Source organism: Nerophis ophidion, linkage group LG24 (assembly GCF_033978795.1).
Source record: "Nerophis ophidion isolate RoL-2023_Sa linkage group LG24, RoL_Noph_v1.0, whole genome shotgun sequence".
In the NCBI taxonomy this organism is placed as follows: Eukaryota; Metazoa; Chordata; class Actinopteri; order Syngnathiformes; family Syngnathidae; genus Nerophis; species Nerophis ophidion.
This window is the reverse complement of record NC_084634.1, coordinates 18,325,605-18,339,951: the sequence shown is the minus strand read 5'-3', so window position 1 is coordinate 18,339,951 and position 14,347 is coordinate 18,325,605. Positions and strand designations below refer to the sequence as shown.

General features: G+C 40.9%; 1 protein-coding gene across 8 annotated transcripts in view; it reads right to left on the bottom strand.

The window, feature by feature from the left end:
• gphnb (gephyrin b) overlaps positions 1-14,347 on the bottom strand; it is a 622,746-nt gene that overhangs the window by 83,838 nt on the left and 524,561 nt on the right. For 6 of the 8 annotated variants that reach the window (XM_061885720.1, XM_061885721.1, XM_061885723.1 and 3 more), the window contains one exon: positions 11,741-11,815. The exons of the other annotated variants lie outside the window; for them this stretch is intronic. In XM_061885720.1, coding sequence (XP_061741704.1) covers positions 11,741-11,815 — 75 coding nt within the window. The remainder of the gene's footprint in view (positions 1-11,740; positions 11,816-14,347) is intronic. 8 annotated transcript variants of the gene reach the window in all.

Here is a 14,347-nt window from a genome sequence, read left to right as displayed (position 1 = left end):
CGTGCCTTATTTTGTTGTTGTTTTCCAGTGTGTAGTGCTTTAGTTCTTGTCTTGCGCTGTTATTTTGGTGGCCCTTCCTGTTTTGTTGGCATTTCCTTGTAGCAGCTTAATGTCTTCCTTTGAGTGCGATTCCCCGCACCTGCTTTGTTTTTGCAATTAAGACTGTTTCAGTTGTGTGGATGCTATCCTTCTTTGTGGGGACATTGTTGATTCCCATGTCATGTACGGATGTACTTTGTGGACGTCGTGTAAGTCTTTGCTGTCATCCAGCATTCTGTTTTTGTTTACTTTGCAGCCAGTTCAGTTTTAGTTTTGTTTTGCATAGCCTTCCCTATGCTTCAGTGCTCTTTACTAGCGGGACTTGCCTTTTGTTCATTTTTGGTTTAAGCGTAACATACCTTTTTACCTGCACACTGCTTCTCGCTGTGCTCTGCATATTGGGATCACAACAAACCATCCTCGTCCCACCTGACACGTTCCGACGTTTACAAAGCAATTAACTACCTGCTGCCACCTACAGACATGGAAAAGTATTACATGGTTACTCTGCCGAGCTCTAGACAGCACTGACACTCAACAAAGGGGCATTATTTGCAGATTATAATTATTGATCTGCAAAAAATGTTTTTGGACCAGTTAGGCAAATTTGCATGTTTTTTCACTGCACACCAGAGAATATCTCACGGCACACAGTGGTTGAAAAACACTGCTCTAGTGTAAACATTGGATTTTAGTTTATTTTTTTCAGAGTTACAGCAGCGTTCTGCTGTATCTTTTAAGGACCTTCTGCAAAAAAAGCTACTCAAGGATCATCTCTATGACAGCACTTGTGTTTTTAAGAATCTGCTGCAAAAATGTCAAAATGTTTTTTGAACTGAACCCGCGGGCTACCAGCTGAATAGCACAATTGAAGAAAAAGAAAGCACCTAATATTGAACTTGGAGGAACACCATTAGTATAACTAAAGAAGTTGAACAAATGACTGCATCTGAAGTAAACCAGCAAGAGCAAGACCTTAGCTACATAAATCACATTAAGGACAACATGTGGACTTAAAGGGGTGCCTTGAGGAGCGCCTCAGTTATGTAAATCACGAGTTAGGACCCCAGTTTTCCGTTTGCTAGCAAGGATCTGCCAATGTGTTCACACTGGTCCAAGTTTCTCTATACCACTGGTTGTCAATTATTTTCTGTCGCACCCTAACCTGACTCTCGCCAGATCCTTGTAGTTCGCTGAGCTCCACAACATGATCTGGGACTTCTCAAGAAAAATCATTGTATGTGATTGGATAAACCACTTGTCCGTTATCTTGAATGACGTGCCTCTTCAAGCACTCACATCGAAATCAACTCGTGACGCTGATGAGAGCGACACTGGGAAATCCAAAACAGAACAGCCGAATTATTTGGATAACGACAGAGCGAAAAGATAGAGAACTTTTACTGAAACAACGCAGCAATGTCAGTAGACGATCAATGTTTGTGCAAAGAAAATATGCGAATAAAAGGCTCATTGGGAACAGCAAAAAAATATTTCACAAAGTCGCCAACAAAAAAAGCATATATAAAAAGATAGTACTTTATTGATTCCTTCAGGAGAGTTCCCTCAGGAAAATTTTAATTCCAGCAGCAGTGTACAGAAATAAGATCGAAATTAAAAAGTAAAAAGTAAATAAGCATAGACGGTGTGGCGCAGTGGAAGAGTGGCCGTGCGTAACCCGAGGGTCTCTGGTTCAAATCCCACCTAGTACCAACCTCGTCACGTCCGTTGTGTCCTGAGCAAGACACTTCACCCTTGCTCCTGATGGGTGCTGGTTGGCGCCTTGCATGGCAGCTCCCTCCATCAGTGTGTGAATGTGTGTGTGAATGGGTAAATGTGGAAGTAGTGTCAAAGCGCTTTGAGTACCTTGAAGGTAGAAAAGCGCTATACAAGTACAACTCATTTATCATTTATCATTTATAGATGAACGTCAAACAGAACTTGCTTTGAAATTGTTGAACATTTGGAAGAGACTGTGTCGAATATGCTTACGGTGCTTTCGCTTGATAGGGAAACTCAAAGACACTATGTCCTCTTTTAAAAGATGGCGACAAACTAAAGAGGAACCGAGTTCTGAACAGTCATCTCTTTCGGCGAGAGCGACATCAGAGAAGGCGAAGGTCTCTGTCGCACATAAACGGGACAGGGTGAAATCGAAATTGTGTCCCCATCCCTCGAAACCTACTGCTCCCCTAGCTCCTAAACTACTAAATTAATATTCGATAGATTGGACAAAACAGTTGCAACATCGGAATCAATGTCAGCACACGACTCCTCGCTGCGCGCCGCAATTGTTGTTTGAATCAAACAGTCGCTTCGGCGCTACGTCACATCTATGAAATCCTGATTGGTTCATTATTTTTTGCTATCTTGAAAGCGTTTGCATTGCCCTGGAGCCCAGATCCTTGTGTGGAGCTCAGCGAACTACAAGGATCTGGCAAGAGTCAGGTTAGTCGCATCCCACCTAGTGGACAGAATTTTTTCCAACAAACCCCACCCCCCCGACCCAATGTGATTGTATTTTTTGTATCCGTATGTGTCTCACTATCTAAGACAGGGGGCACCAACGCGGTGCCCGCAGGCACCAGGTAGCCCGTAGGGACCAGATGAGTAACCCGCTGGCCTGTTCTAAAAATAGCTCAAATAGCAGCACTTACTAGTGAGCTGCCTCTATTTTTAAAATTTTATTTATTTACTAGCAAGCTGGTCTCGCTTTGCTGGACATTTCTAATTCTAAGAGGGACAAAACTCAAATCCAAGAAAATATTTTAAAGACTTGGTCTTCACTTGTTTAAATAAATTCATACATTTTTTTTACTTTGCTTCTTAGAACTTTCAGAAAGACAATTGTAGAGGAAAAATACAACCTTAAAAATGATTTTAGGATTTTTAAACACATATACCTTCTCACCTCTTAAATTCCTTGCTCTTCTTTCCTGACAATTTAAATCAATGTTTAAGTATTTTTTTTAATTGGAAAGAATAATAAATACATTTTAATTTAATTCTTCATTTTAGTTTCTTTTTTCTCTACGAAGAATATTTGTGAAATATTTCTTCAAAATTATTATGATTAAAATAAAATAAAAATATTTATGGAATAATCCAGAAAATCTGTAGAATCAAATTTAAATCTTATTTCAAAGTCTTTTGAATTTCTTTAAAAATTTTTGTCCTGGAAAATCTACAAGAAATAATGTTTTGTTTTTGTTAGAAATATAGCTTGGTCCAATTTGTTATATATTCTAATAAAGTGCAGATTGGATTTTAACCCATTTAAAACATGTCATCAAAATTCTAAAATTAATCTTAATCACGAAAAATGACTAATGATGTTCCATAAATTATTTTTTTTATTTTTTCAAAAAGATTCGAATTAGCTAGTTTTTCTCTTAATTTTTTTTCGGTTGAATTTTGAATTTTAAAAAAATCGAAATTGAAGATAATCTATGTTTCAAGATTAAATTTTCATTTTTTTTCGTGTTTTCTCCTCTTTTACATCGTTCAAGTAAGTGTTTTTTTAATCATTTATTCTCTACAAAGAAAAACTTCCGTAAAAGGAAAAAAAATGTACGACTGAATGACAGACAGAAGAAATACCTATTTTTTAAATATATATAGATTTATTTATTAAAGGTAAATTGACCAAATTGGCTATTTCTGGCAATTTATTTAAGTGTGTATCAAACTGGTAGCCCTTCGCATTAATCAGTACCCAAGAAGTAACTCTTGGTTTCAAAAAGGGTTGGGGACCCCTGATCTAAGAAGAACCACATTACAGTTACATTTTTCAAAGAGACAGAATTTTTTCACGCGCTCCCGGAGTGAATGTTTATTTATTTATCTATTGTTACGGCCCCGGCCTTGCGGCATAGTTGTGGGAGTGAGTTCAGAGTGGACACCATCTGAAGCCCCCTCCTCTCCCTGTCGCCCTTGTGTGTATTTGCAGGACTAGCAGCATTTTTGTTAGTTTTGCCTTTTAGTTCAAATTCTCACACTCACTTTTGTTACCTTAAATATAGCCTCTAACCAAATATGGTTGTGGTATGAGCTAAGGACTTCGGACCGTCAATATTGGGCCCCATCATCAAAACAATTTGACTTGACCAGGGGCTGCATGATGTGGAGAGACGGAGCCGAGGGGCCGACAGCAGGGTCGGACAAATGCCGGTCCTACCCGCAATGGCGGCCAGGAGGCGGGGCGTGCGGCGGAGAGAAGAGCGACGCTCCAGCCAGCCAAGACAGGTGCGTTCACCACACACCTGCGCTCAATCTGCTCATCTGTTGTTGCAGCATAAAAGAAGGGAAGGAGGAACGATCGGGGAGGAGTAGGCGAGGACACGACGGCAAACCGACAACAAGCACAACGATCAAGGACGAGAGAGAGAGATGACGACCCCCCGCATCGGACGCAAAGGCCGGACGCCGAAAGGCGTGTAGCGGCGGCAAGCAGGAAGAGCCCGCGCGCTGAAAAGTGACGCGATCGGATGGCCACACGAAGACAGTTTTATTGAAATAATAAACACCAGTCAAACCTGCTATGATGCGTCTTGTGTCCAGTGTCACGGCAACCCACACGGGGACGGCGGCTGGGAGTCCGCCACACATGATTAGTTACGAAGCTAAATTAAAGACACCATACGATAAATGTGACACTCACAGTTGACAATGAACCTTTCCACTTACCTCAACTCTTTTTTATTTGTTGTTGTTTTTATTCAGCGACACTTTTCTGCATGTTTGTGATTTCTATTTTTGTTACTTTTTTCCCTTTTAATCAGCTGTTGTGATTCTGTATCTGCTTGTGGTGAAGAGGAAGGCAGTACATTGCTCCCCACTGTGACTGAAATGTAGGACGGGGGTGGGAATGGGTGTTACTATTTTACTTTTATTATTTTTCTGTAATTTAGTATTTTTTTTAAATATATATATCTATATTTAAATTTGTTTTATTTTTGGGTGTGGGGACAATAAAAATATTTTGGGCCCCATTAACAATTAATTTGAATGATATTCAAGGCTGTCTCAGATTAGCCCTTTCCAAACCCCGCTAGTAGAATAGCAAACAGCGAGCTTGGCCAGGTCAGCGTTACAGGGTGGCGAGGCTCCACAGGAAATCGATAGCGCTAATAACCATTCGAGTGAGGAGACGCTGCAGGAAATGATGAGATGTAACCGCTGAGATGCTGAGCTCAGCACAAAAATAAAAGGCCCGTCGGACAAATTATGCAACAAAAAAAAAAAAGGGGGAGATTTATCCGTTTGGCGGCGAGGGAGAGGAGAAGGGGCTGCAACCATTCAGGAAGTGCTCTTTTCAAGCAAACGGGCCTGCGGGGGACGGCGTGATGGAGGGGTGGTGTGGGGGACAGAATGCTGCAGGTAGAGTACAGCAGAAAATGAGGCCGACGGTGGGACAAAGTGCTGCTGTTGGCGAACCGCAGCCACGGTCTCCTCCTTAGGGAGTGGGAGGTCTCGCGAAATTCTCACACACAGCAGCTCTGATTGTTCAGGTTTAGGAAGAAGCGTGAAAGAACAAATACTTTTGTCCACGTAGGACATTTTGAATTATGAGAGGCTCTGAAGAGGTGTAAAAACACACACCTCCATTACACCTGGATCGAGATATTTTATAAGTTTTTAATGCCTATGGAAGGGCATTAACACGGTGATGCCACAGGTGCATACGCTAAACACATTCTGCCTCTTTTCTAGCTTTGTACAAACCAGGGGTATTTATCTTAATTATGTCGGGCTAGGGCTGGGCGATATATCGATATACACGATATATCGTGGGTTTGTCTCTTTGCGATAAAAAAAATGACAATCGTGATATTCGAGTATACGTTCTCACGCAGTTACTTTTAGCTGCGGGCATTACACTACAGGCTCTTCTCACTCTTTCCTGTCTCTCCTTCTCACAGACAGCAAGCGCACCTTCTTACATACGTCACATACTGTACGTATACGACTTGGGGAACAGAGAGGTAGCAGCATGGGTAACGTGAGCTGTGATGCTAGCAGAGCCGTGCGAGTGGTAATACGAGAAAGAAGGTGAGAATGAAGGAATAATTAATTCCCCATAAAAACAGCAGGGGGTCCATCGTCTGGCGGTGGTTTGGCTTCAAGTGGGAATATGTCTAACAGACAACCGTAATTTGTCAAGTGTGGGCCAAAAACATTGCTACAAAAAGTAACATTACTTCTAACATGTAGCATCATTTGAAAAGTCACCTGCTAGAGAATGAAGAGTGATTACTCTGCATGTCAACATATCCGTTCGGTGCCACATGCCCACACCATCAAAATGCCAAGGCAAACATTTCCACATCAACATCGTATGGAAAAAAATAGTCAACAACAGTATTTAATAACGTCCTTAGTAACCTGGCACACAGCGAAGTACGAACACTATTTGATTTCACATTATGCAGTTCATTTTTATTTTTTTTATTTGACACTTATAATGTCTCTCGCAATCTTGTACTTTCTGTTTTGGAAATGACATGAACGTTTGTGCCATTGCTTAATAACTGTTTAATAAATACAGTTTTGGTTAATTGACTTGGTTGTGATTTCCTTCTGTGCATGAAAGTTTAAAATGAGCATATATTAATGCAGTATGAAGAAGAATGTTTTAATGTAGACACATAGAATCATCATACTGCTGTGATTATATGTATCAAGTGTTCATTCAAGGCCAAGGCAAAATATCGAGATATGTATCATGAATCGCGATATGGCCTAAAAATATCGAGATATTAAAAAAAGGCCATATCGCCCAGCCCTATGTCGGGCCCATATTTCCAGAAAGCTAAGGATTAGGGGCCCCGACTTCTCCCTTTTGTATATTTCAGAGAACCAGCGTCCTCCACAGTAGACCATTGATTTTGTTGATATATGATTTATTTTGTCAGAGTTAGGCCCTGTCTACATTAAGCCGGATAACTCCTTAAACAAATAATTATTTAGCCTAAGCTTCGTTTTGGCCACACTAAACCGTCGTTTAAGGTTCCCCTCCTTGGGATAATTTTTTACACGGGTAAGTGGACCGTATATTTCTTGAATCTCCGGCTCTTAGCTTTTTTGGGTTGTACTTGTATAGCGCTTTTCTACCTTCAAGGTACTCAAAGCGCTTTGACACTACTTCCACATTTACCCATTCACACACACATTCACACACTGATGGAGGGAGCTGCCATGCAAGGCGCCAACCAGCACCCATCAGGAGCAAGGGTGAAGTGTCTTGCTCAGGACACAACGGACGTGACGAGGTTGGTACTAGGTGGGATTTGAACCAGGGACCCTCGGGTTGCGCACGGCCACTCTCCCACTGCGCCAAGCCGTCCCTAGTTTTGTATGGACTAATCCAGGAGTCGGGAACCTTTTTGGCTGAGAAAGCCATGAAAGTCAAATATTTTAAAAACGTATTTTCGTGAGAGCCATATTATATTTTGGTAATACTTTGATATAGGGAACATATTCACCATTAATCAGTTGCTTATTAACATGCAAATTTGTAACATATTGGCTCTTAATTAGTAATTTTTAAGCACTTATTAATGCCTTTTTCTGCAAGGCCTTATTTTACAAGCAGTAAGCCATTACCTAAGAGTCTTCCCTCAATAACCTCAGAATTATTGCTTATTAGTAACCCTAACCCTTATATGTTCTCCTAGTGTCCAAATAACTCTTAATCAAGTCTTTGTTACTTAGAATATGTTTCCCATACTAAAGTGTTACCAATATTTTTTAACACTGAATACAACTAAATGTGTGCATGTTTAAGTTAGACCAACATTTTTAGAGTATACCAAGTCGTTTATTCTTTTTAATAACATTGTTATTCTGAACCTAACAAATAATAAATAAAATACTTCTTACCATTAATGCAACTTCTTGGATTGATGGAATAAAACGCATGAGAATGTTTTTAATTTTGAACGTTATTTTTAACCTTGTGATTACCAGCCGAATCATTCATTACTTATCGTGTTAAGCAATGTCAGTTAAGATTTATCTGAGAGCCAGATGCAGTCATCAAAAGAGCCACAGGTTCCCTACCTCTGGACTAATTGATCGTTTACAAACTGAGTTTGGAGAGGAAGTGACGCCAGAAAGACCGTGCCCCACACAGAAAGTGACGTCAGAAAGAACGTGCCACATCCAGCTTCATAACGGACGCTTGTAGAAATCACACATGAACACCTTCAGAAAAGCAAACGCGCGATTGCAGCTATTTGGGATACAACACATCTCAGACGGCAACATAGCAATGTTGAGCGAGGCCTGGAAGAACGGCAGCCTGGTGGGATATGTTTGTCAATGAGTGTGTTGTGCCACAGGAACGGAAAGAAAACTTTCGAATGTCCTGGTCAGCTGTGATTCTACTAAGTGAAAAACTTTGTCCATTTGTCGAAGGAGAGACAACGAGAATGCGGGCTTCCGTGGACGAAAGAGTACTATGGAAAACAGCGAATGCATTTGGACTGGCTAAGCAGACTATCACTTATTGTCGGCGATGTATGTTGCACGATTACTCAACGTCTAGTTGTGTACTCCATGACTATTGTGAGGTCATGATGTAGTTGCGGCTGTCAATTTCAGTAGGCTTGAAATTGGCGGTCTGTCTTGCCTCTGTTGAGGGCGGTCACATTTTTTTCCGCTCCATCTTCTCCCAGCTTGCTCTCTTTGTTTTTGTCTTGTCTGAACTTTTTTGAAGCCTCTTTCTTTGCGCTGTCCTCAAATCTAAACATCAGACATGGATATGATCAGCTGGACTCTCGACCCAATTGACAAAATCTTTTCGACGAGGAAAAGATGTTCGGGGGAGCCTGGCTGTCCTTATGGAACCATTGCTGCGGGGTACATGAGAGATTCCTGGGACAAACAGAGAATCATGTGCCATCGAGGACATGGAAGACATCTACCTATTTGGAACCGTGATCGCGGGGCACTTGCTGATTGAGCTGTTCATAGCTCAGGTGTATCGTCAAATTCGTAAGACGATGGCAGCCACTTAAGGAGCCCAAAGGCTGTTCGTCGCAATGGAGGGTTTGGGCAGGGCTGTGGGAACACAGACTGCGGCGATTTCTGAATTGAATCGCAAGATGGATCACATCACGGAGAAGCTGGCTGAAAAGGAAACTTTACCATATTTTTTGGACTATAAGTCAACGTTTGTTTCATAGTTTGGCCGTGGGTGCGACGTATACTCCGGAGCAGCTTGTGTGTGAAATTATTAACACATTACCGTAAAATATCAAATAATAATATTTATCTAATTCGCGTGAGCGACGAAGAAAATGTCCGCAATCATCACACACACGTCAGCAATCGTCACTCACACGCTAACGAATAAGAATTCGGCGGGGGCGGGTCATGGCAGAAGTGCATTGTGGGTCATGATATGCTAACTGCTATACGCTACTGCCGGATCTATTAAAATGGATCACATCAACATTGGCGGTAACTTATAAAAACTGACAAGGACTGAACTAAAATGGCACCGAAAAGGAAATCATATACTGCAGATTACAAGCTGGACGTAGTGAAATATGCTGCAGAGAACAGCAATCGAGTAGCAGAAAGAAAGGACGCTAGCGGGGCATACCAGAGGCGACACCGAGGAAGAAGATTTAATCGGATTTAGCGATTGGGAGTGACAGATTTTTTGGTAAACGTATGGCATGTTCTATATGTTATAGTTTTTTGAATGATAAAATATTACGTTAACATACCAGGCACGGTCTCAGTTGGTTATTTGTGCGTCATATAATGTACACTTTTTCAGCCTGTTGTTCACTATTCTTTATTTATTTTAAATTGCCTTTCAAATGTCTATTCTTGGTGTTGGGTTTTATCAAATACATTTCCCCAAAAAATGCGACTTATACTCCAGTGCGACGTATATATGTTTTTTGCCTTCATTACGTATTTTCGGCTGGTGCGACGTATACTCCGGAGCGACTTATAGTCCGAAAATACGGTAATTGAATTTGAGAGCACCCAGCATGGATAAATAGAACAGACAAGTCATTGTTTTGTCTGCGTGCGGAAAACAAACATCCTAATCTACGATTTGACCCCTTCGAATGGCATTGACGCTGTGGAAACAGGACCAGGCTGTTCTGAAAAACACCCCCGAGGACACCTCAATGATGGACGCTATTGACCTCCCTGCCTCCTTAACGACACCTGGAGTCGAACTTTTGCAGATCGGCCTCAGTCTAAAAAACATTACATCATCACACCCAAGACAATTGGGCATACACACACCCCCACCCCACACCTTCATCACCGCTTTTTCCCCTCGGAGTGATGGTCGGATGGCATCGCTTCAAAGCAGCGTCCGCCTTGCAGGGCCCCAAATCCCTGCCCCTCTCTTGTGAGTTTGTCGTGATTAAATGTAACATGTTTATGCGTGGATTGCATGGAGGGGTCTTTTTACCACTCCAGACTAGTCCCCCTTAGGAGCCCAGTCTAGGTTGTATTTTTTTACTCTTCTTTTTCCCCAGCGTTTTACCTTTTTCCCATCTTTTACGGGGCGCCTCGTGGCGGCGCATCAGCGTTCCTGTTCTGTAACCCTGTACACTGTTTGTTTGTCTAATCTTGAACGGGTTTGTGCTGAAAACAAAGTTTTGTTGTACTTGTGCAGTGACAATAAAGACCGACCTACTCACCTACCTACCTACCTACCTACAAGCACAGTGTCTTGACCAGATATTTTTATCCCTAGATTGGTTGTTGTAAAATGTTATTTATCACACTGTTTACATACTGTATACACGTCCATTAAATATATGATTCCTGTATGATGGCTCAGTTGTGATTCCCTGCAACAGGGCCAGTCTAACAGCTGCTGATGGTGAGGCAAGCAAGGTTTACTGTTAAGATAAATGTGGCAATAGTCTACATTAAAACACAGTGTAAGAATACACGTCCAGGTCAGAGGTGACTATGACGTGCGCATTTTTTTCCGTGCATGCGTACTAGGTCGCGTTGCGCCAGGCAGACGAAGAGAGGAGGGAATCTTAAACGGAGGCATTGCGTGTGTGTGTGTGTGGGAAAGGAGAAGTTTAGGTGGGATATAGCCTGGATAACCCTAGCCGGCTTAGTGTAGAAAGGGCCTTAGAGAAGTGCTCTATTGTTTTTAAGGACCTACTGTAAAAGTGTTTTTTTTTTATTGAACCCACGGGCCGCCAGTTGAATGGTCTAAAAAAAAAGAGAGGACATACAATGGAACCTTGAGGAACACCACTAGTATAACACGAACACATGACTACTGACTGCATCACCTTAAATCGCATTATGGAAACAATGTTTAAATGCTAAAAATGAAAGGACCTAAAAAGATGCCTTGAGGAACGCCCCTAGTGGTCTATGTTTCCTAGCAAAGTTAAAATCCCAATGCAAAGATCTGTCCATGTGTTTTCGGGAAATTTGCTGCAAAAATGTTTTCCAAGTTCTGGATTAAACTCAGGGGCCAGTATAGTGTCATTCCAGGGCCGGATTTGAGTTGAATACCACTGGCATACACTGTGCTATACCTTGTTAAATGAAATGGCTATAGTAGCAGGCTCCTCAAGGCAAATGTTGGTCAGTGTGTGTGTGTGTGATGAGCGTGATCAGGTGCCATGTGGGATGCCAGTGGCCTGCATGCCGGCTGATAAAGAGGTCGGTAGAAGGTTAACGGGGGGTTTACCTGGTCCAAGGTAGAGTACCTTGACTTGAGCGTGATGACCTCATCCAGGTGAGCCCTGAATTCTCTCCGTGAGGCCTGGGGGAAGCCACAGGATAGTCACAGGATAGTTCATGCAGCCTTCACATCCAGTAAAACTAACACACACTCGGACGAGAAGGGAAGAAGCATGCATGTCCGCCTGGGTCTTGGACCGCGCATCAGTCAGTAATAACACAAAGGTTGCTCATAAATGACAAAAAAACACACATATACTAAATCTAAACTAAATATAATCACATACACTCACACAGAATAAAAAATTTGCAAGCCATATGCCAGAACCCCGTGTCTGGTGTTGACGTATGTTGGGAAAATCCAGTCGCGATCAAATGTTTACATACACTTCACACTTCATCTGACATCACATGGACAAAGATAAGACCTTCTGGAGGAAAGTTCGGTGGTCAGATGAAACAAAAATTGAGCTGTTTGGCCACAATACCCAGCAATATGTTTGGAGGAGAAAAGGTGAGGCCTTTAATCCCAGGGACACCAATCCTACCGTCAAGCATGGTGGTGGTAGTATTATGCTCAGGGCCTGTTTTGCTGCCAATAGAACTGGTGCTTTAAAGACAGTAAATGGGATAATGAAAAAGGAGGATTACCTCCAAATTTCTCAGGGCAACCTAAAATCTTCAACCCGGAGTTTGGGTCTTGAGCGCAGTTGGTTGTTCCAACAGGACAATGACCCCAAACACAGGTCAAAAGTAGTAACGGAATGGCTAAATCAGGCTAGAATTACGGTTTTAGAATGGACCTCTCAAAGTCCTGACTTAAACGTGTGGACAATGCTCAAGAAACAAGTCCATGTCAAAAATCCAACAAATTTAGCTGAACTGCACCATTTTTGTCAAGAGCAGTGGTCAAAAATTAAACCAGAAGCTTGCCAGAAGCTTGTCAATGGCTACAAAAAGTGCCTTATTGCAGTGAAACTTGCCAAGGGACATGTAAGCAAATATTAACATTGCTGTATGTATACTTTTGACCCAGCAGATTTGGTCACATTTTCAGTAGACCCATAATAAATTCATAAAAGAACCAAACTTCATGAATGTTTTTTGTGACCGACAAGTATGTGCTCCAATCACTCTATCACAAAAAATAAGAGTTGTAGAAATGATTGGAAACTCAAGACAGCCATGACATTATGTTCTTTACAAGTGTATGTAAAATTTTGATTTCGACCGTATGCGCGTCTTAAATCATAGAAGTAAGTCTCTAAATTGGACACCTTGGTTGAATGCTCCAAAACATTTTGGATCAATGATAAAAACATTTATTACCAAACACCAGAACCTATGTTTTCGTGCCAATGCACACCAATTTAACCGGTCTTTGCAAATAATGGAAACTTTATCCAATCTTCACAACTTCCCTGCCCACTTTGACCAATCATCAAAACTTTCTCCCGAATTTTTTTTTGCAAAAACACCCCTAAAAAGACTTTTTTTGGTATAAAATACTACACAAACTCTCAGAAAAAGGCCCACAACACCCAGTAAATTACGGTGAAATCTTCTGTTTACACTTTTTTGACCTTTTTTACGGGGCGCCGCCCTAGTGGGGACCCATCAGTCTTTCCGTTCTATTTACCTTGTAACTTTATGTCTAATCTTGGACGGGTTTCACCTGAAAACATGATTTCCGTGTACTTTTTAATTGTAATGACAATACAATACCAGCCCATTCCCTTCCTAATTAAGCATATTTCCTTCGATTGTTGAAAACGGGGGTCTGAATCTCTGAGCACCTAACGATTCGATCCAATTCAATGATTCCTGGGGTGACCAATCGATACAGAATCAATTCTGGATTCAACCGATTCTATCAATGTATTATTTGGTGTAGTGATTATAAAAACACTTTTTCAAAACTGGTTGCATGTTAGAAAAGGTCATTCTGGTGCATAGAGATGGCCTAAAAACTTATATAAAAATGTATTATAAAAAAAACATATTTTAAAAAATTATTACAAATTGATTTACATATTTTTTCTATCGATTTAAGAAAACATGAATCGATTTAGAATTGGGGTGAAGAAGAATCACCATTCAGATGTGAATCCAATTTTTTGTGCACCCCAAATTGAATCCCTGTAATTTTTGGGATTAAGGTTACAAAGAAACCTTGTTAAAGTCCAAGACTACAAGCTGATGCAATGTTTTTGATAAAGTTAAGCTGTAAAATGTCAAACATTTTTGCCGTATCTTTGTGAAAAAAGCTGCTGCAAAATCAGGAATTTTAAGAAAAATATTTAAAAAAAAAAAACTCCAGGAAGGCCTACAAAGGATGTCTTAATTACATTATTTACTAGCAAATTATTATTAAATATGTTGAAGCATAAAGTTATCTGTATCGACTTGAAAACAAAAACAAAAACATATTGTCTCCCTTGTTTATAAGCCTCAACATTTCAGCGTTTTTCTGTTACTTTATACATTTTTGTTTTTTAATACAACCTTGTGTATTTTGTAATAGCATATTCGAGGGGTGTGAATCTTTGAGCACCTATCGATTAGATCTGATTCGATTCAGACTTGATTCTCGATTCAACACGATCGATTTAAA